The sequence below is a fragment of the Sebastes umbrosus genome, chromosome 16, assembly GCF_015220745.1.
Source record: "Sebastes umbrosus isolate fSebUmb1 chromosome 16, fSebUmb1.pri, whole genome shotgun sequence".
NCBI classification, from domain to species: Eukaryota; Metazoa; Chordata; class Actinopteri; order Perciformes; family Sebastidae; genus Sebastes; species Sebastes umbrosus.
This window is the reverse complement of record NC_051284.1, coordinates 11,955,576-11,983,390: the sequence shown is the minus strand read 5'-3', so window position 1 is coordinate 11,983,390 and position 27,815 is coordinate 11,955,576. Positions and strand designations below refer to the sequence as shown.

The window sequence follows — 27,815 nt, the reverse complement described above, 5'->3', positions numbered from 1 at the left end:
TACAATTTCTAGATCATGGTCGTTTTTAACCAGACATCTGGATCTTAAAAGGAACAAAGTGTAGGATCTGGCGATATCTAGCGATGAGGTTGAGATTGCAACCAACTGAAGTCTCTTCCGTGTGCCAATCGTGTTGGAGAGCTACGGTGGCCGACGCGAATGGCCCTCTCTAGAGCCAGTTGTTAGAGTAGCCTAAGTCATTTGGAGCAGAGCCAGTGTGTAGAGTGTGTGTATACAAGGGAAGTGAGTTGTGAAGCAAGAGAGAGACAGCTGCGGCGTCGGGAGCGAGTAACGTTATCGACTCTGGCCCAGGCAGGAAAAGTTAACAGTGTTTGGTTCTGGGCTACTGTAGAAACATGGCGGTGCAACATGGTGGAATTTGTGGAGAGGACCTGCTCCCTATGTAGATATGAAGGGCTCATTCTAAGCTAACGAAAACACAACGACTCTTATTTTCAGGTGATTATACACTAAAAAAAACATACTTATTAACATTATATTCCATTTCTGCCAATAGATCCCCCTAAATGTTACACATTGGTCCTTTAAGTTCTCAGAGAAACAAGCTCAGCTCAGCAAACGTTAGCGGCAGCTCGGCTCGCAACCCCTCCGGAATGTCCTGTGTCCGCCAAACACAGTTGTAGAAACACAGATTTTTAACGTGAAACTACTTTATTCAGTGTTTTTACCGGTTTTAATCACCTGGTCTGTTTGCTTTGAAGAGGAGGGCACCTCTGCGGATAATTTGGCTCCTGGAAAAAAACTCCTGAACGATGAACACTGATGGAATGATGACTGCAATGACGCAATGGTGGCAAAGACAACAACTCCTATGATCCCACGCCACTTCACAACATTACCAAACTCTGTCTTTTGTTATTGTTTTGATTGAGAGACCTCTAGCAGCAGAAAATTACATATTGTGCGTTTAACAGATAAACAAAGGTAGAAAATTGAGCAAGGACACTTAAGAGTTCTTCCTTGGAAATTTAATTTGAGTCATAAGAGCGCATGGGGAGGAATAAATATGTGTGACTGAGGTTAGAATAAACATGCCTCTAGCGATGGTATCATCACAGGATAGAGATACCAACACTTATACTTGACAGCCAAGAATTACAAGAAGCCCTTTTCCTCATATTCTGTACTTATCTTTACCCATATCATGTGACACAGATAAAAAGCACACAAAGACAGAGAAAATGAAACCCAGAAACAGAGAGAGGAGGAAGCTCAGGGACACTCTGTTTGCACCGCATTGAAATCCAATAAGAGAATGAACAAAACACAGAATGTGAAGGACTGTGGGAAGAGTGCAGCTCAGATCCTCTCCTCTAATGTGTCAGTGCCCATCTGGGAGGGAAGACATTAAATAGGTCAACGCAAAAACAGATTGGCTTCTCCCAGACAACCGAACTAACGGAAACAGAAACTCAACACAGAGCAGAGGAGACCCCTGACCTCCAGCTACACAGCGAGCCTCTGACTTACACACTAACGGCAACCCGGTGACTCAGAGAGAGAAAAGAGCAGTTAGAGCGATGGATCACACAACAACATCTCTGCGTATGTTCTCCCCAGAATAACCCCTTTCAGTCGGTGATGCCAAATGTTTAACTGCATCAATGCTATTCAGCATTGTAACACTTGAAATGTTCTGCCAACACTATAATTGGAAAAAAGTCATGAGATAGTGTGCTGGTTGCATTTGGTAAATTAGGTCAGCAGAAGTGTGTCAGAAGTTGCTAAATCTAACAACAAAGTTACCAAGTGAGCAGAACAGTGCTCTTATTCATGTACATGGTTAGTTATGGTTAAGGTTACAAAATTCAGGACTGGTGCAGACTAAATATTGAGATAAACACTGTCAGCCTTCAGATTTTTAAAACCAAATCTAATTAACTCAATGAATGCATTTCTGTTTCACACAATAACAGTGATTTAACCCTGTAATTGCCCTAATTATAGCTGTTGAAGAGTATCAACAAACATTACAAAGGCAGAATTCTGAGACTATAACAGAAGAGACATACACATTGACATGTCCCTCCCCCTCAAGAAACACACACCTTGTGATCTGGAGTAGACTGCCACAGAGCCGCTGACCAGGCCCACGTACAGACAGTGCTTCTTATAGACCAGGCTGGTGACAGTGGACTTGTCTGGGGTGAAGAAATGCTGCAGACGTACTTTCTTGGACCGCTGGCTGCTCTTATACACGATGATGCTGAACAGGACAGGAGATCAAATTAGAACCAAACTTAATAAAGTGTGCTTCTTTGATATACACGTCTATCTGTGTGTTATCAATGACATTTTGGCAGCAGATGCAGTTACAGAGATTATTGCATTTAGTCATTATGTATGGGTGTTTGTGGGACATTTTAGAGTACTGTTGTAAAAGTGGGCATCCTTTGACACTTTGAATGATACCTGCAAGTTTTAAATTTAAGTCTATAACTTTTCCCACATGCCAATTAAACCTATTTTTGTAGCTGAAACATTTTCTATTTTTTTCTTAAGATTATATTTTTTAATTTATTAGTATTCATTTATTTTATTTAATTTTTATTTTTTATTTCAATTCATTTTTTTTTTTTTTTTGGCTTACTCACTTTCCCTAAAGCTGGTTTGTCAAATTAAGTGACTTCCTACAATTACATTACAATGATTTTTGACAAGCTGTAAAAGAGAACACCCTGACCTGTTGCATGCAGTACATACAGATGGACACAGCAATGCTACATTTGAATGCTACATTGCATTATGGTCCATTGAATTGTTCGTGGACAGACAAGTACTATAAATATATTGGCCACTATGTTGGATCTCTCGCAGTACTAAAGCCTAGAGAGACACCCTTGTTCTTTGATCCTGACATTTGCTTCTACATTAATACATGCATAATTAAAACCTGACATTTATCTTTTATGGATGCATAATTAAAAGACTGTCTCTTATTAAAAAGTAAACATATTGCATGGTGTGGGTACAGCTGACTTTACATGATTCACCAAAAAATTTGTTGTAAGTGTGCTGTACCTGCCCTCCTCCATGCCCAAACACACACTGGGAGAGTCACTGGCCTTCGCTGCGGGGACATGGTTGTTTTCGGGCACCTTCTCGCCGTTCTCCTGGGGTTGCTCTGCGGGGACGTAGGCCATGCAGAGGATACGGGACTCCACATTGAAACACTCAGTCACCTTAGGGCTGGAGCTCTGCATCGCCACTATGGATATCTGGCCCATCTGGTTGGTGCAACTTGCAACCTGATAGATAAAGATAGAGATAAAGAAACCTTTTGTTTTCGGGATACTTTCATTAATTTATTTCAATGGATTACTATTAATAAATGAATGATTTAGTCCTGAACATCTTTCTAGGAGATACCCAGCACGGAAAGCGCAGTATAAGTAAAAGAAAGCAAACAGCACTTAACAAATGATCAACAGTTTATACATTACCTCACCATTAAAATAACCAGCTAGAGTGATGTTTATATCTTTAACAGACCCTGATGGTCAAAAACACTGCATTAGCACTGATTATTATGGTTATGACAGTCATTGTTTATTTTGAGAAAGTACTGAAGCAGACATTTTCAAACCCAGATTGTTTTCTCAAGGGGACATTAGACATTCTAATTGAGAAGCAGCAAAAAACTTACCATCTGCTCAGCTAACACATTATAGCGAAACAAAGTTTTCTGCCAAAACCAAGAGTCAGACTCACTGAAAGAAAAGTGATTAAATTTAAATAATCTCAGCTGCTGAAAATGAGACGACTGCAATCTGCCAATAAACAGCTGTTAAAGCCACTCAACACACTTAACTAAATCCTCTAGTCCAAGATTTCAGGGTTGAGGGGCTCATGGATTTGTTCCTCCAGAACTACAATTTTAGTTCTCGCTCCAGGTGGAAGAAGCCCACATTATTGTAGGTAGCCACTATAAACCTTGGAATAAGTAGGTTAAATGTCTCACCCAGACACAGCCGTGGCCCACGACGGGAGTATCTGCTGTGCTCTCTGTGTTGATGTGGGGCTCTGGATTATGAACAGCACATTCCACCTGTCACAGAACAGCATGAAATACGAGAGGGTGATCAAGAAATAAGGTCAGATGAGCATCAAGTCACCATGTAAGAATTCACAGGATAAATAAAACAGGTGTCCAGTTAGTGGTAATTATTGTCAAGATAAAAAACATTAAAGATCTCAGCCTTAAAGTAACCAACCCACACGAGCTAACCTGCCCCAGTGCTCTTTGAGTCCAGTTATTTTATACTTCTATACTACGCCTGAACACTATGCCACATGCCACAGTTTTTTTTAATGACTACATTTCGATCCTGCTTGGATCTTCGTCAGGTCAGTGTAGTTTGAAAAGTGGAAACCACACCCATATTTATACACAATGCACACCAATAAGCAAACAAGCTCTATGATGGCAGGTGTGGTTCATCCAAAGGTCGATTTTCATATTGGTTTTCAACCCTGAAAACCATGTAATATCTTGTGTCAAACTTACCACTGTCAGAGTTGGCAACTTATAGGCTAAACTTGCCAGTCAGTCAGTGCTACACTGTGATCACTGGCCCTTACGGGGATTGAACCTGCGTACCTTCGTGACCAAAACACCACACTCTAACCAAGTGAGCTAAGTGGCCAACATGCATATTGTCACGCTATTATTTTGAGCCACTTGATCAGTCAGTGCTTGTAGCCATAATACCGTAAGCATTGTAATGCACTGTGACATACAGTATAATACTAGAGTAAGTGCTGTATGACATACAGGGAAGAGGGTGACATTTGTGAAACACACACAGAGACACAGACAGTTGATTTAAGATAACATCTATAGTTATTATAACTGTAACAGATTTCTCCTTAACAAGTGTGACTTATCACATCTGCTGCAGTTCATTCACAGTTTACATTTGCAGCATTTTATATGCTATGTACAACCTAACATTATCAATGACCTAAACCAAACTGGCCATGTGCTCTAATCTGTTCACAAACTCTCTCTAAAAACCTCGTGGCCCATACGGGGATCAAACCCACAACCTTGGCGTCATTAGTACCACTGTCTAACCAACTGAGCTAACCGGCCCACATTTGCCTATTCTTTGCCTTCATTTAAGAAAGTTATAGTTAAGGAAAATGTCTCACCTTGAACTCCTGTAGCTTTGACATGACCACGGGCATTTGTCGAAGCAAGAGGGGGTGTTTCTGCTTTTTGATCTGATTCCCATCTTCCTCTGCAAAGAACCAGCCCTGCAGGTTGTCCTCCTCTGATGTAAAACACAAACACAAATAGCACTTGATTCAATAAATGTACAGTAAGCAGGAAGTGTTTTTAAACCACAAGTTATCAGTCTTCAGAATAAAAGACTTGATGTCTTTTAAACATATTTTGGTGCAGCTTTTTATTTTCTCATTAGATTTGGTCATAATATGTAGTTAACCTAACAACTACTAGCCAATAATGTCTGACAATAGTAATTTGGATAATCATAGACAATGGATTGAAGAGACAGATATACCAACAAGTCAATAAAGTAAACCATCATATAAATTCATGCATTCACAATTAAAAGGGAAACAAATTTTGTGCAACTGAGACGGTGGCGGTGTACTGTACCTAGAGCCAGCTTGGCCATCTGCAAGTTACTGATCCATGACTGTTTGATGGCTGGGCTGAGAGTGTTGAACACTGCACTGAAGTAAGTGGGTTTACCCGACCTGCCAATAAAGAGGACAAAACAAAAACACTAATGATTAGAAAGTTAAAAGAAAATTTCAACCTTTACTGTTGTACTGTTATATCTATATCACAAATATATGATCAAGGCATTTCAGAGGATATTTTGTGACAAACTTCTTCTTCTGGATTTATTTTACATATTATTTTAAGCTCTATGTGATAACTCAGCCCAACAGCAACACACTGGGACATCAGAATTCACCACTGTAGGCTGCTGCACTTTTGACGACATTAGACAGAATGGTAACAACACTCTGTATGGGGCTACAACTTAATGCCAGTGTACTATAGATTATATTAGGCATTTTGAAGTTAAGAAAAGTTGAAAGTTAATACTTTACAAAATAAAATGCATCACATAGAGCTTTTAAAAAGTACTCATGTTGCAGAATCAGTTCATGAACCAGACAGTGTTTGCGCAGGGTTCCTACAGCTTTAAGGTAAGTTGGATTTCAGACTTTTTTTAAAGAGGACCTATCAGGTGCATACTTGTATGTACCTGCATACTTGCCCCCTATTGAAAAGCCCAGTCTGCTCTGATTGGTCAGCTGGTCCACTCTTTTGTGATTGGTCAACCAAACTAAAGATTCTTCTGACTCCACTCCAGCTCTGCTCTAACTAGCTTTGTTTGAGGGCGTGCCAAACTAGCCGCTAGGCAGATATTATGCAAATATGTTACTTGGTGACATCACCACGTTCCGCACAAAAAAACTATAAAACATATTAAAGGAAAGGGAAAAAACACAAAAGCATAATAGGTCATCTTTAATGCTACTCACACACTTTACAATAACCACAATTTAACCTGCTGATGTAGTCTGTCTTGTCGGAACTGCATGCAAACGTATGGGCAATTTTGGAATCCGGCAACACTGCACGGAATAAGTCTCCTACTACTACATTTTAATACCAATGAAGTCCTTATTTTTAGATTAATGAATTCAAGGCCTTTAAAGACTTTTTACAGATCCGCGGGAATGATGATGTGTTTGTGAACCAAACATGAGAGATGCTTTAAAAAGATTGTACTGAATGATTAATGTACTGCAAAATGTGTCAACACTCTGGTAACCATCGGGCCTGAATATAAATGAACATTTCTCTATATGCAGTCATGTTAATGTTTTAATATTCTTGCATAACCACTAGTCCACTGCTTAACATCTGTTACAGTAAAATACTCAATATGGTCACAGGAAAAGAGCTCTGTCTGGGTTGAATTCCAGCCGAGGGGGCACATGAGTCTGCCCATTCATCGCTGACTGACTAGACAGACTGTGACATAAATGCGATACAAGTCAATGTCAATTAACGCTTCTATCAGCAGCTCATGTAGACGTGTGTGTGTGTATGTGTGTGTGTGCGTGTGTGTGTGTGAGGGGGGTGGAAATGCATCACTCCTGTCACTGGTTGATGGTGAGAAGAAGTGTAGCGTTTTGTGTGTTTTGCGAATGAGGGATCAGGGGAGGAATGAGAGAGGAACAGCTGTGTTTCCAAACATACCCGAGGATAATCTCACCAGCTAAGAGCAGCAAGGATGAGGGATGGAGTGAGGAAGAGAAAAAGAGAGAGAGAGAGAGAGAGAGGGAGTGTGAAAAAGCCAAAACAAGGTGCACCCTTGGGGGACCACGTGCAGACTATAATAGTGTGTAAATGTGTGACATTCGTGTTGAGCAACAGCTGCAGCTCTGGGTAGCCTTTGTTTGCAAACACTGATACATATTTCCTCCCCTGAGATTCATGCATCAGATTAGAGCTGGTAGAGAAACTTCTTTATCCAAATATCCAAATGTGCTCTAATACCCTCTCTAAAGCTATACGCACACAGGGTGGCTGGGAGGACAGAGGGAGGAAGCAGGATCAAAAGGATAAAGACAAACCAAGGATAAACAAGACAAGGGTGGGGAGTTCGGGGGGCTCAAGGACTGAGAGTGTTAAAATGTTTTATGTGCCGTCTGTATGAAAGACCAATTAAAGCTAAAGAAGCGTGTGTATATGTGTGTGAGTAAAACACAAACTTGTCATGTTTGCCAGGCAGCTGGAGTTGGATCCTACACCGGTCAGCTGCCCTGATCTCCTCCTCCTTCTTCAGGATCAGCCTCTGGAGACCTGATACCCAATCGTGAGCCACGGTGGGGTTTACATTCTGTACACAAGGATAACATAGGGATAGAAAGATAAAAATACAGAGGGAAAGAGAAGGAGGAAGAGAGTCATTGAATTAAGGGGAAAAATAATTGGCTGGGCATAACAATGGGAATAGGCATGAAATAAATGTAGTTCAGAGCATTTAAACATCAAGAAAACCTCATATAATTTAAAGACATTACATTCATCTACGTCGCGTGACAATAAGATAGATGCAATGCAATCTAATACATTACATATGCACACATTTTTGAGGCTGCAATTTGTGGTGTTTGTGTATTAGGCTGCATTATATTGGACTGTATGTGGTTTCTAGTACCTTTGCTCCTCCATATATGTAACTAGAATAAAATGCTGCTGAATAATCAGCTAAAACTAAACCCACAAAATGTAACATATAACTGAATAATCACTAGGGCTGCTCCCTCCTAGTTGATAAGTCGACTAATCGGTCATTTTAGTCTTAGTCGACTAAGATTTCTTTAGTTGATTGGTCATTTTTAAAATGTTTTTTCATGCTGAATGACTTATTTCCAAGAAACGTATGAGCATAATCTCTGGTAAACAAAAGATTTGACACAAGATGGAGAAACAACTCAACTTAGTTGACTAAGAATTTCTTTGGTTGAGGACAGCCCTTGTAATCACATATAAATCAATACAGTAGTAGTTTAACCAAACTGAACATCATGATTACATTATATTGTACTGGTATATATACCTTTCTTGCCAATCAGTGTAGACTGTTTTATAAATTGTCAGTGGATCAGTTTTGATGGAAGCAATCATAAATGTGGCCTTAAAGTGTCATCACTTGACCTTTCAATAATTGGCTACAAAATGTATGAAGAACCTTCAAGCACTGTATATCTATTATTACAATATTGTCAGTATCATTTCGGTCATGAAGTTTAGTGTTGAGGAAAAGGCTTGGCAGTGTACAGACCAAACATCTCAGTCCTGCTTCTATCTTTCCTTTCCCATCAACCTCTCCCTCCATCCCTCCCTCCCCTTCATCTCTGGGACACATGTCTCTCTGAGAGCCTCTCTGTTACTCTGCCTCCCACTCTGCTCCTGACAGACCTACCAGCACAGCACAAACACAGCCTCACACACACTCATGCTGCGCTCTGCAAACTAAACCTCCATCCCAACAGCACAGACAGGCTTGTGTGTGTGTGTGTGTGTGTGTGTGTGTGTGTGTGTGTGTGGCCACATGATATGACAGGATTGAATGGTGCAAATCAAGACTTAAGAGACTCCCAGTCTCCCGGAGACAAACAGCCCACTCCTGGCACATTCCTCAGCTTAAACATTATATGCCTTCAGAACAGCCCAGCCCTTATGGACGTCTGAGGGGAAACAGGATGAATGTGATTTTAAAAGTCCTGAGGTACACTCGAGGAACATTTGTCTATGTCAACTTCTGGCAGACTTCCAAGAATATTAATAGACAGTCTAACTATTCCAACTCATTTCTAGTCAAAATAACACAGAAAAACAAGTACTCAATTATTCATAACTAATTAGATTTAGGACGTGTATTAATTCTTTGCCTGTGTGATGACCTCAAAGTATTTTTACTTGATTTTTTTTTATACTGATTCCCTTTCAGACATGATTAACTGCTGCTTATCTGGATTAAATGCGAGGACATTTTATTTTCATACGCGCTTTAATCAAACTCCCCCCCAAGGGAAAATGAAGACTAGAAATGTATTGAGTTCAACCTACTTTAACTCTGTGCTTGTGTTTAGCGCAGTCATACAGTACCTGGTAGTTGCCTTTGAGGCTGCTGATCATGCTGGAGATCTGGTTGACCAGGCTGAGGTCGTGGATTAGGTTCTGCAGATCTTGGTACAACTGACCGGGGCCCATGTACAGCTTGTCTACGCAGAAACACACAAAAGCAATATATATATATATAAAAAAAACAAAAAAAACAGCTAAATTTTTGTTTTCAGTAATATACAACTTTTACACCTCAAATAACTTGCAATGAAGATTTTCAACTCCCAGATAGCAGTGACTCATAGATATACAATCCCTCTGTGAGCCGGAAAGAATAAACGCATATGAAACTGAGAGGTAGCAATAAAATTGAGCTGAGGCCTAAAAAGCTGCAACAGTCCCCTTATAGAAAGTTGGATATGCAAGCAGCAAAGAGTGAGGCCAGTCTGATGAGAGAAGCAGTTAAAAATTGGACAAACAAAGATCAATAAAGGCCAATCAGTCAGTTTCCCACGGGGAGCGGTGACAGCTCTGCAAACAAAGCAGTGATTCTCACCAGTGTGCTCTCTTGTTCACAAGAACACCACGATGTTAGCTTTGAGAGGCCACACATGCATGTCAACATATATCATCCTTTATGGTCTTTACTTGTGTACCTACTGTATGTATGCTGCAATAGGTATGCTGTTCTTCATCATTTTCTGCACTTGTGCTCAAAATCATCAAACCTACAGTAATGATCCAATGTGATGTGATGAGAGCGGTTACTGTGTTATTGTTCTGTATCAAAAGGAAACAACGGTTTGCTTTGTGTGTACACTGCTGTACAAAACACAACCAACTACATACTGTAGCTCATCAAAGGTCTGGCAGGCCTCCCTTTCTCTCTCTCTCTCTCTCTCTCTCTCACACACAAATAAAATCATAAAGCATGAAGAATAGCTTGCAGAGAGCACAGGGAGAATGCCTGGTCAACAGAAAAGTTATCAATGTCATTCAATCAAACGGTTCAATTAACATGGACAGGGCTCTTTCCAATTAAAGCCTAACTGCAAATATTTTGGTGCACACAACATTGGTGAACAAACAGTTAAACCACATCAGAGTCTTTGGCACCAGATTGACTTTGTTTGCTTCTGCCATTCTACTTTCTCTTCTCCCTTTCCTTCCCTCTCCTCCTCCTCCTCGTCTTCTCCTACAATAGTCACAGAGTCGGCCTGGTGCTCCAACTCCATGGCAACCCAGTGAGTCCAGTCCTCTCCTGAAGGTCTCGCTTACTGAGCATTCAGGGGACACTTTACCCCTGTTTGTGCATCGCCAAAATCCACATTTGTAGGTGGTCTCTGGGAGTATTACTCAAAAATGTCTCCCTCTGAGTTTGTACACAAGAGGCTGCTCACAGACACAGAAATTCTTTGTCGTCCTTACACATGCATGAGCACACAGCACACAGCAGGCCTACAGTAGTGTATATGTGTTTTGGATTTCATTTAATGATTTCATGGTCAATGACCTCTTATTGTATTTCATTCATGTCACTGGATCCAATCATAGCCACCCTACATAAACCATTAATAAGATCAAATGAGAAATGTATTGTCGGAGTGTGTTGTGCACTTTTGTTACCGTGTTTTTTGTTTTTTTTCATTTCAACTATCTGCCTTCTCTAATGGAGCTGTATGCAATTTTCATGGCTCATCTGTCTCGTCTCAGCAAGGCTGAGGCACAGGGGGTTGTATTCAGGTCAGGGCAGAAATGCTGAATAAACCTGTCATGCTTGCTCTATGGTATGTCATGCTTGGAGCAAGTGCAACAACAACAGTTCATTTATAGCCAGTATCATATGATGGATTGTTTGATATATTTGTTGAAATTTTCATTACATCCAGACAGCAATCAATAAATCAAATGCTTTGACACAAAAAAAGAAAAAAATCTTGTATCTGTGGCTGTGGCAGGACTGTAATAAACCCATCCAATCATTTCATTCAGGCCGAATAACATGATTGGACGACCTGTCTTCCTGTCTACCTGCGCGCACTCTGCATGTGCACGTCACCGTTGTCTTCCACAAGTTGCAAGCTTGACAGCTGTGAGTACTAACAACAGGCTTGTTGTTGTTTATGTTCATAATGATACTTTTGGGGGGAGCGGCTTGGGACGGAGGCCTGAAGGGACGGGCTGTCAGTTTTGTCAGCTTGGTGATTTTCACTCTAGTTTTACCAACTTTTGGAGCCAGTGCTGCTACTTTCATTGGAAAAGAGTTGGCAACACTGGGCTGGGTTTTTCAGTTCACCTGCAACAGCCACAGATCCTGGATTTCTTCTTTTTTTTTGTCCTTTGATTTATTGATTGCTGTCGGAATGTAAACACATATAACAAAAAACATATTTGAACAATACTACCAACCATCCCTTTAATATTGGCATTGTTTAATAACAGAAACGTGATTGAACTACATATGTAGTACATGTCTACGTATGTAGTTTGAATCTAAATTCAGTATTCAACTCCCTATTAATAAGATGCTCTGTGATTTCTGTATGGCAGGGGTTCTGCACTAGCCTTGCAGTATATTTTCTCCCTGTTTTTCTACCATCTTTCTGTATTAAATAGTACAAATAATATGACACAACTGAATTGACCATTCCCACAGACAGAGCGGGCACTGTGTAACTCATTTCAAACCCGGGTCCAACTTCCTGAATGACTCTTTGTGCGAATGCCAAATGCCACGAGTGTTCTAACAAAACAGGCCTGGCAGGCTGCATCACAGGAAACACGCCAGTCATCCCAGCAATTACACACGTCCTCAAAACAAACAATATATCTACAAATTACATACTGACTGTAAGCAGCAGGAAAACCTAACTTGAAATGAACGTGCTGCATGGTGGTCTGGTTGCTATTCAGTGTGGAGAAGAGTTGAACTAAGCAGGGAGACACGAATAGAGGTGACATCATATGCTGGAGAGCCTTTTCAGTGTCTTCTAGCAGGCTGGTCACCAAGCTGCTTTTGGCTGCACACAGTTGACTGAGAAACGATTGTTTCCACTTGTTAAAAGTTCCTGGACAATGCACACATTTGTATGCACACACACACACACACACATTCCCAAAGACACACACGGAGCTGAAGTTGGTTGGGAAATAACTAAATCAGAGCGAGGGAACTGAGTGAAGGTCAGCAAGCTATTATCGACTAATATAATTCAGTCCTTCAAAAGGAATTAACAGTTCTATGCAACAGTTTTAAAATCAAATCATGTAATCTCAAAATCAACTACCACAACATCTAATTCAGTTAACTGCTATTTGTAAGAACAAAACAATATATTTGAGACCCATACAGTCTTCCTCAAGCCTTTAAGGAGAGTGCTCATACTCTTGTATCATCACATCGGGTTGAGATGAGGCTGTGAACCTGTCTGTCAGTTGCAGCCCTAAGAAAGCCCTACAGACAGACCAGATGATACTCAGGTCTATTTGTGCCATCTGTTACTTACACTCATGCAATTGCTGGACCTTTCATACATATATATATATATATAGTATCAGAGGGAGACAGGTGGTCTGGAAGGAAATGGGAGGAGTGTGCCAAGTGTGGCTTAAGTGTAGGTAAAGGGTTTAAGGCAGATAAAAGAGGGGTGACATATTTTAAGACTGTGGAAGACTGGAAAATCAAACATGGCAGGTGGACTGCATATAAAAAAAACCCACAGGATTTATTAAAATATAAATATTACACTTGGCTGCAAGAGACTGAACATTATGTAACTGTATTGCAGACGGCAGATTAGAGGGAGATGGATGGTGAGACAGAGAGAGAGCTATAGTGTCTTTCAGTGGTAGTGATTCACGCCCACTAGCATTGGCAACCGACAGAGTGAGCATCCGACCTCAGCTTCAACACATACAACCTTTGACAGACCAGGGATAATACCGCCCAATAATGTGCACTGCCATTACCCCGGCACAGACGAGAAATCTACATCCTAGAATAAAAAGTGCAGTGCTGTGACCACGAAAATATACACTTTCGTTATGCCTCTTTTAAAGTGGCTGAGCAGCTGTCTGCGACAGAGGAGAGCCCAGTGGAAAGACTGATATCATTGGACTCGGCAGCCAGCAGACCAGAGGATTGCAGAAGGAAAAAAATACACACTGTGCAGGACTGACACCATTTTAGAAATATGTGTGAATGTCCAGCAAGAAACAACTAACTAACAACTGATGTGTTCATAATGTAGGAAACAACTAGTTCTATTGGTTTAATACAATTGTGCAACTTGATTTGTTCAATAGCCCTGGAGAGAGCCATCCTTTAAAACCCCTAGATGACCTCTAATCTCCAGGTTATATAGAGTCCAGCACCAGCATCGAGATATTTACCATTAATCACCACAGAGAACTTTATTAACCAGTCATCAAGCACACACAGTTAACTAACCAGCATGTGTTGATCTCCTATTCCTGAGTCTCAAATCCCCATGGCCTACTTGGCACCCTCTAACAACTCAGCTAATTGAACTACCTTTTCTATCAGACCTTTTGACCGCACGTTGACAGAAAGAGAAACAGCCCCACTACTGATTCAAAACAACAGAATGTGACACTGTGGTTCATACTTGGCTTAGCGTTGATGACCACCTTCTCCCCAGAATGGGATGTTGGGTAGCGGCTGTTGTCGGCCATGTCCTCGCTGGAGCCAAACTCTAGCGCTTCCACGAAGCTCAAAGGCACGCTCCACTTCAGGAGGAACTTCTGGTCGGGCGGGGCGTTGCCGCTGCCACTCCCGCTGCCGTCCTGACATCTGGACAGAGCCGAGAAAGAAGGTCAGTGGCTCTGGTTCATATTGTTCATTGTTTGTGGAGAATAAATGTCTCTTGTGTGTGAGGAGGAAATATGAGTGCAAGAAAAGGTGAAGACAGGAAAAGTTAAAATAAACAAGATAAGAGGAGGTAAATGTCACTCATCTAGAAAATATATTTTTTTTGGTAAGCGTCAGTGCATGTTTCTCAGAGGCAGTATGTGGTGACCAACATGTTACAATTACAGGACAGAAGCTGAAAAGCCCAGGAACGGGGCTCTCCATCACTCTTGGCTAAATAGCCAGTTACAGTGGGAACATATGACCCAAACCTACAAACTCACTGTGGTCAAAAGTCAACCAAGGACTTTCTCACAGAGTTTCATTTAATTTTAGTTCATTTTAAGACAGATTTTTTACTGCCAGGAAATCCTAGCTACATGAATCATTCCCTTACAGTACGCAAAGTGAACTATACAAACAAGACCACGACAAAAATATACACACAACAATTAGTTTCTAAATTTGTAAAATGGTAAAGAGATTACAGGATATTGCAAGGACAGGAGAGGGTGGAAGAAGAAGAAGATCAGGTCTGGTTTGCGGGTACTCTTACCGGATATTGGGCGTGGCACACATGAGAACGTCATTGAGCAGGAAGAGGCGTCGCTCCTTGGTTTTGATGATTTCACCACGCTCATTGTAGACCGTCTCCACCATGTCGTCTGAGCGGATCAGGTAGCGGCTGCCATTACTCAGAAGCTAAGGGACAGGGATGATAAGTGATTCTAGTTTGGATCTCTGTTTAAAGTGCTTCGCTAACACAAGAAAATAATCCTGATGCTTTTCAGTCTTTTTTTTTTTATCTCTCTGTATCAAGGGTGTCCTGGAGCATGTAACTACCAAAATTCAGTCTGGCCGGGAACATTTGTCATCTCGCTCTTCCTTCCCCCATGTTTTTCTGTCATTCTCTGCTGTGAAACCATCCACTTTGTGTAACAGCATATAATATATGGCTATCAACAGTGACTCAGCAATTAAAGGCCACAAGGAACCAAACTCCTCTGCCTCATGTGGGGTATCCTGTAAACACATGTTTCTACACAGATGCCAGAGTGGGTGGCTGCAGATAGACAAATAATTACACCGTGGGTAAAGCTGGTATTGTGTGAATATGTGCAAAGCCATGCACTAAAAATATGCTATTCAGGCAAGAGAATACTTGAGAAAATGTGAAGCTCAAGTGCCTGATGGCCGCCCCCACACTGGGACAGAGAGAAACGCCACAGCATATGCTAAAAGAATCAAACATCAGCCAAAAATACTGACTGAGCAATGAGTACATCAACTCTAACCCATTTCTCAGTATATTTTTAAAAAAAAAACATTACAAAAACCTCATGTATCAAGAACACAGACTCATCCAAGCTACAGCATCATACTGTACAATTCAAACTACAAACATGCACGCCAGGGCACACACGCTGAGTGGTGGGCAGACCTTGTTGAGGTAGCGTTCGTTCATGGCCTTTGCAATGTGACGGATCTCGCAGCGCTGGTCTGCTTCCCTCTTCTTCTCGTTGAGCTTCTCTGCCAGCGTCTCCAGTTCGGTCAGGGCCATCTGCAGGGGCAGACGGTCTGCGTGGCCCACTGGTGTGTTCTTCAGCATGTCCTGATGAGGATGCACAGAGAAATCATACATTAGTTTGGTAATTATCCACACCGAGGACCAATCTCAGGGATTTTTAGCAGTGTCATTAAAACCTTGCACCTGTACAACTCTCCCTAAATCTGCATAATCACTTCTAACAGCATTTGAATGCATGCTCTCTCCTACTCATCCATTTTTCGATATCTATATAGCATACATGCTCATGACTTATAATAATAGCACCAATGCAGTCAATAAACTGCTGTTATACATGTGTATACTTAAAAAAGAAAGCAACCCAGTGTCCTACATATTTCTGAAGTTTTCTGCAAGAGGCATAGGAAAAGTCAATATGCCAGGGCAGGATTAAAAGAGATCTGAGGAAACTATTTCCCCTCAGAGCATTTCCCTCTCTCCTCTTGAGGTAAGCATTTTGAAAAACAACGTGCCCTGTTTTATGTGTATGGCACTCCCTCTGCTGGTGAATGAATATACCACACTGTCTTCTATATACTGCAGTCAGAGTTTAAAATAAGAATTCATCATACCTGAAGGAGCAGAATGAACTGTGGGAATCTCTGGATAGGTTTCATCATCAGGCCATACAGAGTCATTCGGTCACCGCTGGTCTCCTGGCGATGCTGTAGGTGAGAAGACGGGTCACTGCAGTGTAGTGAGAAGTCTAAAGATGTTCAAATGATGCAATAGGACTAAAAAGCATGCCATCAGGGTACAGAGTGGTTTTTACCAGGCTAATTCATGTACTTTTGTGTACTGTCTTGTATCTAATGAAATTAGTTGTTTTTTGCAGAACAACAGCAAGAATTTCAATTAACAAATTGTTAACACAGCAACAGAAAACACTTTCTGTTTCCACTTCTGCATTTTTCTCAAACCTTGAGGAATTCCAGGAAGCCAGGTTTGGCGGCGCACGTCTTCCTCACCACCGTCATTGCAGTGCTGAAGTTGTTCACATACTCACTGTAGGCATCCAGCACCATCGACTTTGAGAACTGTTGAGAAACACAGATGTTTAAACACATTAAAGCTAGGGTTGGTAATCTGGTAAAAAAAACATTTTTTTTCTCATTACATCCCGACAGCAATCACTAAATCAAATGCTCTGCCAAAAAAAAAGAAGAACAAAAATCTGGTATCTGTGGCTGTCGCAGGACTGTAATAAGCCCCTCCAATGTTTAATTCGGCCCAAATAAAATTATTGAACGGGCTACCTACCTGCCTACACGCACTTGACCCATGCACTCATTGCACTGCATATACATATATGAATATACAGTATATATAAAGCTAGAGAGGCTGTAACATTTGCTATCACTCACCAACACCGCAGCTCCCTGCCTGTCTCTTACCTTTGCAAAGATTATAGAGACATTAAATGTGAGAGGGGCTACGGTGTCCACAAATATTCCAACGGGCAGCCGTTGAAGTAAAAAATAAAATATCACTGATCACTGAGCAACATTGTAACTCTTACAACGGTTTCTTCTTGTAGGACGTCTCAACAGAGATATTGCTGGCTAACAAACAAACTGTAGTAAAGTAACAAGAACCAGACCGGTAAGTGATAAAGCTCCAGATTTGTAGAGGTTTATAAAACTGGGCGATTAGCGCCGCCTCCTGACAAAATTAGGAAACATTATCAACACCATTTTCCCCACCGAAGTCTCTCGACTCCAGTTCTCAGCCTGGTTTAGGGGCTGCATCCAAATATATTCTAATTATACAATCTATCTGAGGAAATATAAATCAGCCAATATATAAAAAGTTTGCTAGTTAGCAATGCAACAAATTACAGATGATTCTGTCATCCGGGGTAATAACCTGCTAAAATGACAGGTCATAAAAGAGGAGCTGGCAATGCCGTTCATCTCAGTGCCGGCACCTCAGTGTCTGGCATGATGACGTAATGACCCTTCCTTCTTTTATATATTCCTTGACAAAAACAAGGAATTGAAGTTGTGAGCAGGACTGTGGGAGATGAGGTCTTTTGTTTTGAAGATCCCTGCCTATGAGTTGCTAAGCAGCCAAAGACAAGCGGAGGGTGGAGTACCTACCATAACAGAACACAGTGCAGCCTTCTGCGTCTGCATGACAGCATGTGTCTTTGACATGAAGTAAGATGGTAAGTAAGGGAGAAGTCTGGTTGTGCTGCATGTAATCCATCAGAAATATCAAACTGATTCAAAAACAGCTGGATTCGGGGAATTCAGGGGTACCACAGCTACTCTAGACTATTTATGTTTAATATATTGATGAAGTTATGTAAAGAAAAGCTTTAAAAATTACAGTCCCAGCTTACCGATGCAACAAAGACGTCCCCAATCATCTCCAGGCTGTCCCACTCAGCGACACGGCTCGCCAGGGCGATCTGGAACAGGAAGTGGCACTGCAGGATCTCACGCACACGATAAAAGGTCATCTTCAGTTTCCTGTCGCTCAGCAGCCTTGGCTCAATCTGGGACAGGGGCTTCTCATATTGCTGGTAAAGCAGACAAAGTGAACTGTGACAACAAACATTTCAAAGTGGATTTGGCGGATCACTGCAGCTGCACTTGCATACCTCTAATATCTTTTTCAGTGCATCAAGATAGTTCTTCTCACTCTCCAATATAGATCCCAGTATACATCTTCTCACCAGCTGTCGAGGAAAAACACCAACACATTGGTCTTCAGGCATGAAGACCAGCAAACTCACACAGTAAAGAGTTACATAAATTGGGATGAAAGCTGAAGGGCATGTTCATTACTTGTTGCTGTGAAAGACCCTCTGGTGCTGGACACAGCACTGGCTCAACATTGAAACAGTCCACCTCAATGAAGAGTTCAGACTCTTCATCCTCAAAACAGGCCGACTTCCTCTCTGAAAGATTAAGAAGAGAGAGCAAGTAAAGTACCATGAATATATGACTGCAATTAAACAACGAAGCCATCATGCTGAAGAGACAGAAAAACGCTATGTTCCCCTTTACTAAAATACTTAAAGAGATTTAAACACTGATTTACCATAAAGAGACAAACTAAGGGTGTGTGTTAAAGGGATTGCTGTTTATGAGGGAGAATTACATACCTTGACAGAATGACTTGGTTTTGATGAAAGAGCGTCCCTTCTTCACTACTGCTTTGGTTTTCTCAAGTCCATCTTTGGTCCCGTCCTTAGCTGCCTTCACCAGCTTTTGCATCTTTGATGAGACAAAATACACTATTATCTACGTATATTGCACAAGTAACACAAATAATTTTTTTGTTTAACTTTTTCTAAACCTATGACTAAGAAGCTACTGAACTGAGCTTAGCAGGACAGGAGCAGTGTTAGAGTAGGGATGACAATGAACAGCAGATTGTGCAATACAAGACAACAGGAGAGCACAGTTGACCAGAGAATGACGCAGTTAAGTGGGACATCAGCTGAAAGCAACATAGTGCTTAAATATATCATGACTGATCTACATTGTAAGAGACATTGTAAATGCAACTAACTGTTACAATATGCAACAGTTTTCAGCCATTTGAATATTAAAAAAGTCTTACTCAAGAATATATCCCAAGCTTCACAACCTCCGATGCATAAACATATAACGAGACAGGTAAGTGCAGCAGACAAGGAGGCAAACCCATCACCAATACCACCACCACCACCACCACAAGTCATTCACATCAGAGCAGGATGGGGGGGAACCGAGTCAGTGAGAGACGCCCAGAGTGAGAGTTAAGGGTTGGGACTACTTAGTCTAGCACAGGCAGGTGAGGTGAGCCCCAGGCAGTTTACCTTCTGCTCGTGTTTCTGTTTTAACTGCTGCAGCTCTACCGTTCCCACTGTATTTGCCATTAGATCTTTCATCTTTTTCTCATAGTGTTCTTTCAAGCGTGTCAGATCTTGAGAGAGCTAAACAGAAGCAAAGCAGGCGTTACTGGTTATGGTTTTGGAATGACCTTGCACTTTAGATCCACAGCAAACTCACTTTAACCTTGATATATGTTCCTCTTCTCAAAAAAATCCTTTTGCTTAACTCGTTCAAACTGTGCATCGGGGAAGAAATGTACTTTTCCAGAGGACATGCTTTCCCTTGATCTGATGTTCATGGGCATTTTCCTTCCATACTAGAAAGTAGGGCTGTGACGATATAACATTTTCACTACACAATTATCGTGGCCAAAAGAATTCATGATAACAATATTACTGTGATATTTATAGATGTCGGGGGAAAAAATAATAATATCAGTCAAATTCATCTTTAACTTTGTTTATTGTGCATTTTGCCTACTTTTTGGCGAATGAATTACACTCAAAATGCAAGTGTAGGGAGGTGGAGAGAGTGTCTCTGACTAATACTGTATGTATAAAATGATTTAAGAGGTGCTGGATTATTTACACGATATTATCATATGTGTATTATTAACATGACATCATTTTTTAATTTTTAAATATCACGGTTATTGTCGATTGCGGTATATCGCAACACCCCTATTAGAAAGTTATATCACTAAGATCTGATTCAATTGAGTAGAGCAGTTTCTGACAATTGTCTACAACCACTATACTGACTGTTTTGTTTTTATTTTAATTTGTTCTATTTTTTTCCCTTCATTTTGACAAATTCAACAATAGTTGCATTCATGTGTAAATAAATATAATATACATAAAATGTGGAAAATTGTTATTTTTATGCCTGATACAATTTCAGACCATGGTACACTGAAAATAAAGTGAAGTTGAATTCTCAAAACCACAATCCAAAACATTACAGAGTGCAGCGAGCTGACTGTAAGCCAGAATGATCTCTCTCAGGTCTGCAGAAGCAAATGAACTGTTGATTCCACATCAAATGCACAAATGGACTGTATATTATATATATCAAAATAAGCAACTTAGAAATTTAAACTACAACTTCATATAAACAAATACATCAGATCTATATCAGAGTGGATATGTGGAGGGTAGAAGAGAAGACACAAGCCTTCTTACTAATTACAAATAAATTACAAATTACATCAACTGCTGTCATCCGCCCAGCTGCAGATGTACAGCGATATTGAGACAAGAGTTGCTGTAATGCTGAAAGAGAAATGGGAGGGTGATTGTTATACACACATGGGTTTTCCTCTGGGGGGGCTTTCCTCTCATGAAAGCATGGGGCAGGCCGTTCTCGAGGCGACCTTCCCCGTCGCTGGCCTCGTCGTAGCTTTCAAACTCGCTAGAGCTCCAGCCGTTGTCGAGGGAGCTATTGCAGCCGCCCTCCTCGCCAAGTTCCACGTCATCATAGATCATCTCATCTGGATCTGTATGACAAAACAGGACAGATATAGAAAATGTCATCAGAAATAATTACGGTTTAGTAAATTACAGAGCCTACAGAACAGTTTCTAGTGCTCTTCTATCAAAGGTTAGTAGCACAAACGTTTATGACGTACTGTATATGCAGATAAACACAATAACAATATACAGCACTCCAATAGAATAGCCTTGAAATAAATACTGTCTTTGTAGAGCTTATAATGCTGAGAGCTGGTGAAAAGTGTGTTAATTTGACATGGTAATTAAGGTATAAGGTGTTCTTGTTAACACCCTCAACAAAAATAAGCAGTAAAAACTACTTTACCGAAATCACACGCTTAACACAAGGTAATATTAATTGAATGGCTATTGTAGTGGATTGCAAACCGGAACACTCAACGTCAGCATAATATTTTCATGCAACAGCCTAAATGAATAATTCAAGTATCACAGTTTTTGACAAAAGAAATTAGGACAATAGAAGTGAAAGTGAGCAGCGCTGACAGGCTTAGCGCTCCAGACGGGAACTAAAATACTGAATTTGTGAAGTGTGGGAATAAAAAAAGAAGTTCGACAAACCGGTGTTGGAGTCAGAGTTCTCTCTGGGCACGTCATCGTAAATCACCTCATCTGGATCTGAAGCATACAAAGTTCACCGTTCACAACAACTAATGCATGATTTCTCTCACATCACACAACAAACAGGATGCAACGTAGAAGGGATCTAAAAGACAAGCGCACACACACAATCACACAAGGGTCTGCTTCCTCAAAAGAACAGGGAAGGAAGTGTCTGGGAATTCAGTGGTGTCAAAAGAAAACAAACCCCAAAAAATGATAATATCACTCTGAAGACATGCACTGTGTGTGCAGAGGAAAGTACAAAGAACTGAAACAACAGCAGTATCCTTTCCATAGAAATTACACATGCATCTCTACTAGATGTGCAATTGTTGTGGATATCACTCCTTACTTTCCATCCATGCAGTGTTGGCAGGATCGGAAGCCCATTTAGCCAAAGCATCCTCTTCTCTAATAGGTTGATACTCTTCACTGAAAACACTTGAGAAAACATGCAAACAAACAAAATTATAACTCTTCAAAGAAATATACATTTTCATTGTCAGTATAACATCAGAAAACCAAGAAATAACTGTATTGTTTCTGTATTAATACAATGATAATAATCTTTGACATGACATGAGGGAGGCGGTCATTTAGAATATATTATTACACGGCTTTGTTGAATACTCGATTCTGATTGGTCAGTTACGCCATTCTACGGTCTGTTTCTATAGCACACCGTTGCTATGTATATCAGACCGTTGCTATGGACGTAGTTCTGTTGTCAGACTATGGAGGACCATTTTTTTGACAAATTATTGATTTCTTTAGTAAGTAGCTGTGTAATAAGTGGGATAATGTACAGTGAGCTGGTCATTGTTGCGAAATAAACCCCCTCAAGAGTGATGCCAGACCCCTTCATCACCCTGTCGGGGTTTATTTCGTAACACATGACCGCCTCGCTGTACATTATACTTATTTGATAAGCGTCAGTAACCATTACTAGAACTGAAAGTGGGGAGTATACTTTGCATTTCTCTCTTAAGATATAGCTCTAAATGTACTAAATGACATGCTCTAGCTGTTTAGTATGTCACATACCTGTCAACAGACGTGTTGCCAGTTCCAACCACTGAGACTGAAGGAGGAAAGAGAGAAAACATTACACAAAGAGAGCCACTACAACACATGACATTTAGGGCTGTCAAAGTTAACGCGATAATAGCGCAAACTTGTTTTAACGCCACTAATTTCTTTAACGCATTAATGCAACTTGCAATTTTTAGATAATCACATGCAGTTTGGGGCAAGTCATAGTCAAGTCAGCACACTGACACACTGACAGCTGTTGTTGCCTGTTGGGCTGCAGTTTGCCATGTTATGATTTAAGCATATTTTTATATGCTAAATGCAGTACCTGTGAGGGTTTCTGGACAATATTTGTCACTGTTTTGTATTGTTAATTGATTTCCAATAATACATATATACATAGATTTGCATAAAGCAAGCATATTTTCCCACTCCCATGTTGATAAGGGTATTAGATACTTGACAAATCTCCCTTAAAAGGTACATTTTGAACAGATAAAAAATGTGTGGTTAATTTGTGATTAATCACAATCAATTATGGGCAATCATGCGATTAATCGCGATTACATTTTTTTTTTAATTGATTGACAGCCCTAATTACAATACATCACTGTTTTAAGGTCCCACAGTTCTCATGATCCAAGCTCGAAAGCTGTACTGTAAATTTGAGCATAGCATACAATTGTAGAGTACTGTTAAGAGCAGAGAATAAACTCAATAAGACATTAAGACTGAAACAATAATAAATTATGGTGGATTGTTAAGTATTTTTTTAAATATATCATCAATATAATTGTTTCAGAAATCAGCACACTGCATGTCAAGCCAAACCAAACGACCTCCCAATTCCAAGATTTAGAAACTCAGTTGTAGCTTTGTTCAAATGCCACCAGGTGTCACTGATGATTCCATATCTCTTAGATTACCTATGATTTAGCCAAGATGATATTTTCTTATAAATGTGCTTCCATAAATTTCACTTGACACATGTACCCAATTTAAAATCCCATGATAAGATAAACCTTCTGTTCTCCCAGGAACTTGTCATGGTAAAAGTGATAACTGCATTAAAATGTCCTTGCTGTGTAGGTCATGACCAGAACTCTCAGATGATAACAACACTGCAAAAGAGTTAATCATTTTCTACATCATCACACATATCTATGACATTCCAGATGTTTTTTACTAAAACATGTGAGTGTTTAAATCTGATGTAATGTTGGTAAGATAATTACAGTGTAATCAGACCCCTCAGCATGCCAGGCCACAGGCTTGGACTCAGCTGCTGCTAGATTTGAGTGAAACCGGAAAAATCCTCACAGCCAACACAGATCTTTGGGGAGGGCTAAATTTAGTCCCTACTTCCTTGTGGCTAAGCTTTAGGAAAAACAAGAGAAAGGAGAAAGGATAGAGGATAGAAGCAGCTGAGACTGCATTTACGTGTCACAGCTTTGTAGCTCTAAGTCAGAGTGCAGTGAGAAAAGAAGGGAGAGAATTTCACTCAAAGTAAAAGACAGAGCCTTGATATCCAGAGAATTTTCTGTTGTTGTGGATGTTTTAAAATAAATATTGGTCAACATCTGATCGACCTTATCATTATTATTTTCTGAATCATTATAGTTATTTTCAGAATGTCCCTACTGCAGGCTCTACTTTACCATCCTCATCCACAGAGAGGTGTCGAATGATGACGGGTGTGGTGTAAGCTGGCGTGATGAGCGGTACACCAGAGGGGGTTGCATAGCCACAGGGCACTGGGACCGAGTATCCTGAAGTGATGCCAACTGGGCTGGTGTGGACATCCTGGGATTCTCCCTCCGGTTCCTTGGGCTCCGTTGGTGAGGAGGGTGAAGAGGAAGGTCCATGCTGCTGCTCAAGCTGCTGCAGTTGGAGAGGAGTGATATCAATCACAGAGTAAGGGTTGACTTTGCCCTGGGAGGAGGTCCTGGGGACGGACTGTGGAGGGTGAGGGTCATCGATGGATGCATCCTGGCCTTCCTTGCCTGGTGAGTGAAAGAAGATACACACTGTTGTTGCCTGTTGGGCTTGAGTTTTCCATGTTATGATTTGAGCATATTTTTTATGCTGTACTGTAAATGCAGTACCTGTGAGGGTTTCTGGACAATATTTGTCATTGTTTTGTGTTGTTAATTGATTTCCAATGATAAATATATACATACATTTGCATAAAGCAATCATATCTGCCTACTCCCATGTTGATAGGAGTAATATATACTTGACAAATCTCCCTTTAATGTACATTTTGGACAAATAAAAAATGTGTGATTAATTTGCGATTAATCGTGATTAACTATGGACAATCATGCGATTAATCACAAATATTATAATCAGTTGACAGCCCTATTACATACACAATAAATGTTCTGATTCTCTAGAGAATTTAGTAATTTCAATACCTATACAACTTTACAGATCAATTAAACATTAAACATTTTAGCCCTGTTGTCCAGGATTACAGCCAATGGCATGGATGGATCATGTGTGAAACAGCAATGCCCAACCACACCTGGGTCTATCATGTACTAGAGACTGAACTGCACAGGTGGTCCACTTCAAAAAGTCTTGTTTTGAGTAGGAAAACATATTCCCTTTGCCTCTATCTTTGATACAACAAATTTCAGTTTTAGACCATCAGAGGGTGCCTCACAGCAAGAGGGTCACAGGTTCAAACCCAGCTTATGGCCCTTCTGTGTGGAGTTTGCATGTTCTCCCCGTGTTAGCGTGGGTTTTCTCCGGGTTCTCCGGCTTACTCCCACAGTCCAAAGACATGCAGGTTAATTGTTGACTCTAAATTGCCTGTAGGTGTGAATATGAGCGTGAATGGTTGTCTGTCTCTACGTATCAGCCCTGTGATAGTTTGGCGACCTGTCCAGGGTGTACCCCGCCTTCGCCCAATGTCAGCTGGGATCAGCTCCAGCCCCCCCGTGAACAGGATAAGCAGTTACAGATGATGGATGGACCACTAGAGGGAGGACACTTTTCCAAAGTGTGGTCATTCTGGATGAGCCTTTTCAAGCAGCTCCGATTAAAGGTACAGAGTTACTGTAGGTTAGGGTACTGTATGATGTGATGACATTTTGCAGTAGTGAGTGAGTAGTGCTAAAGCAGTGAATTTAAGAGGCGGAAATCAGGAGATATGTTATGAATGTAGCCAGTGGAGATTTCTCACAATGATAAAAAAATACAAGGTGTGTGTGCGTTCAAATCATACATGCTTTATAAGCTTAAAAATGAGTGTAGTGTCGAGTCAACGTGCCTTCACTACAGTACAACAGAATGAGTGAGGATAAGTAGAGCCTAGCCCTGCCTGCTGCTGCTGCTGCTGTCATGGCTTTCAGTGATAAAAGCCAGACAACCTCCAGCACCAGGCAGCAAGAGATACAAGGTGTCATGAGAGAGACAGACTGCCCCACTTTACTCTGAGCTGAAGGGGCTGGGTTAGAGCCAGATAATGTACACAAACATGAAAGGGGAATGTGGAGAATATTTGATTGCTGTTAGAACATATCAGACATATTCAAAGCTAATTAATTCCCCAAACACAACTGTAGTGCAGAGGCCCTAAGACTAAAATGTGCTTGGATACTCTCACTCCCCTACAGCCAACTATAAAATGTCAATACTTTTGGGTTGCAAACCTGTTCTTCCAGCATCAGTCTCTGCATCATCATCAAGGGGAGGGGGTGGAGGTGGTGGTAAATCTGTCTCCATGTCATCAGTCCCCTCAGCAGCAGATGTCACCTCTCCTTCTGCTGTTGCTCCACCTGCTGTGGAGGATATGCTTGTGGCAACTGGTGTGTCTGCTGATGATGGAGCTGTGTCGGATGTGCCGGAAGGTGCTGGGGGGTCCGGGCTGGGGAGTTGGCCCTCAGGGTGACTGGCCACCGTCGTGTCTTGGCTCTGATCCTTGCTGCTGGGGGCTAGAGGAGCTGGGGGTGCGGGGGGTGGGCGGTCAGCCTCAGGGATGTCATCACCGCTGTCATCAAAGTCGAAGGCCTCCCCATCATCTTCATCTGTAAAGGGGACGTTGTCTGCCAACACTGAAAACAGAGATAGGGTTCAGAGAGATACAGTACTGGATTACATTACTGATCCAGAGAATATTAGATAAAAGAGTTGGGTGTTATGACGATATATACCATGAGATGATAAAGATGTGTCAACTGGTAGAGGTGTTGTCATATAATTTCTACTGAGGAAACTAACTATCCCTTTAATATATACTGTATGGTTATATAGGACATTGGAGGCAATATTGCAATTTTGTTAGGTATGTAATTCACTGGATTAGCAAAAATATATATTACCATACAGTTATTTCATTCATAAACTAAATGGTAAATGGACCTGCATTTATATAGCGCCTTTCTAGTCTTCTGACCACTCAAAGCGCTTTACACTACATGTCAGCATTCACCCATTCACACACTGATGACAGAGGTTACCATGCAAGGTGCCGACATGCCCTCAGGATCTAATCTAAATATTCATTTACACACCGATGGCTCAGCCTTTGGGAGCAATTTGGGGTTGAATATCATATTCAAGGACACTTCAACATGTGGACTGGAGGAGCCGGGAATTAAATCATTGACCTTCCGATTGGTGGGCGACCGCCTCTATCTCTGAGCCACAGCCGCTCCGTATCTCAACTGAATTTCCAGAAAATTCACAATGTTGAGATAAAACATTGCTATCACGACTTATAGTGTGAGAAGATTTGTATCACACCCACACC

At 41.0% G+C, this 27,815-nt stretch overlaps 1 protein-coding gene across 2 annotated transcripts in view; it reads right to left on the bottom strand.

Moving 5' to 3' along the window:
- The window catches only part of arhgef10 (Rho guanine nucleotide exchange factor (GEF) 10), a 58,833-nt gene that overhangs the window by 16,728 nt on the left and 14,290 nt on the right, over positions 1 to 27,815 (bottom strand). Inside the window, exons 3-25 of one of the 2 annotated variants that reach the window (XM_037746576.1) lie at positions 26,716 to 27,117; positions 24,715 to 25,059; positions 23,069 to 23,105; positions 22,377 to 22,465; positions 21,983 to 22,039; positions 21,221 to 21,408; positions 19,898 to 20,014; positions 19,199 to 19,310; positions 18,879 to 18,991; positions 18,692 to 18,769; positions 18,431 to 18,610; positions 17,007 to 17,123; positions 16,659 to 16,751; positions 15,961 to 16,131; positions 15,076 to 15,221; positions 14,278 to 14,462; positions 9,692 to 9,807; positions 7,789 to 7,916; positions 5,648 to 5,748; positions 5,176 to 5,297; positions 3,983 to 4,069; positions 3,043 to 3,269; positions 2,070 to 2,227 (exon numbers count right to left, since the gene is read on the bottom strand). In XM_037746576.1, coding sequence (XP_037602504.1) covers positions 2,070 to 2,227; positions 3,043 to 3,269; positions 3,983 to 4,069; positions 5,176 to 5,297; positions 5,648 to 5,748; positions 7,789 to 7,916; positions 9,692 to 9,807; positions 14,278 to 14,462; positions 15,076 to 15,221; positions 15,961 to 16,131; positions 16,659 to 16,751; positions 17,007 to 17,123; positions 18,431 to 18,610; positions 18,692 to 18,769; positions 18,879 to 18,991; positions 19,199 to 19,310; positions 19,898 to 20,014; positions 21,221 to 21,408; positions 21,983 to 22,039; positions 22,377 to 22,465; positions 23,069 to 23,105; positions 24,715 to 25,059; positions 26,716 to 27,117 — 3,369 coding nt within the window. The remainder of the gene's footprint in view (positions 1 to 2,069; positions 2,228 to 3,042; positions 3,270 to 3,982; positions 4,070 to 5,175; positions 5,298 to 5,647; positions 5,749 to 7,788; positions 7,917 to 9,691; positions 9,808 to 14,277; positions 14,463 to 15,075; positions 15,222 to 15,960; positions 16,132 to 16,658; positions 16,752 to 17,006; positions 17,124 to 18,430; positions 18,611 to 18,691; positions 18,770 to 18,878; positions 18,992 to 19,198; positions 19,311 to 19,897; positions 20,015 to 21,220; positions 21,409 to 21,982; positions 22,040 to 22,376; positions 22,466 to 23,068; positions 23,106 to 24,714; positions 25,060 to 26,715; positions 27,118 to 27,815) is intronic. The other variant, XM_037746577.1, reaches the window with a different exon arrangement.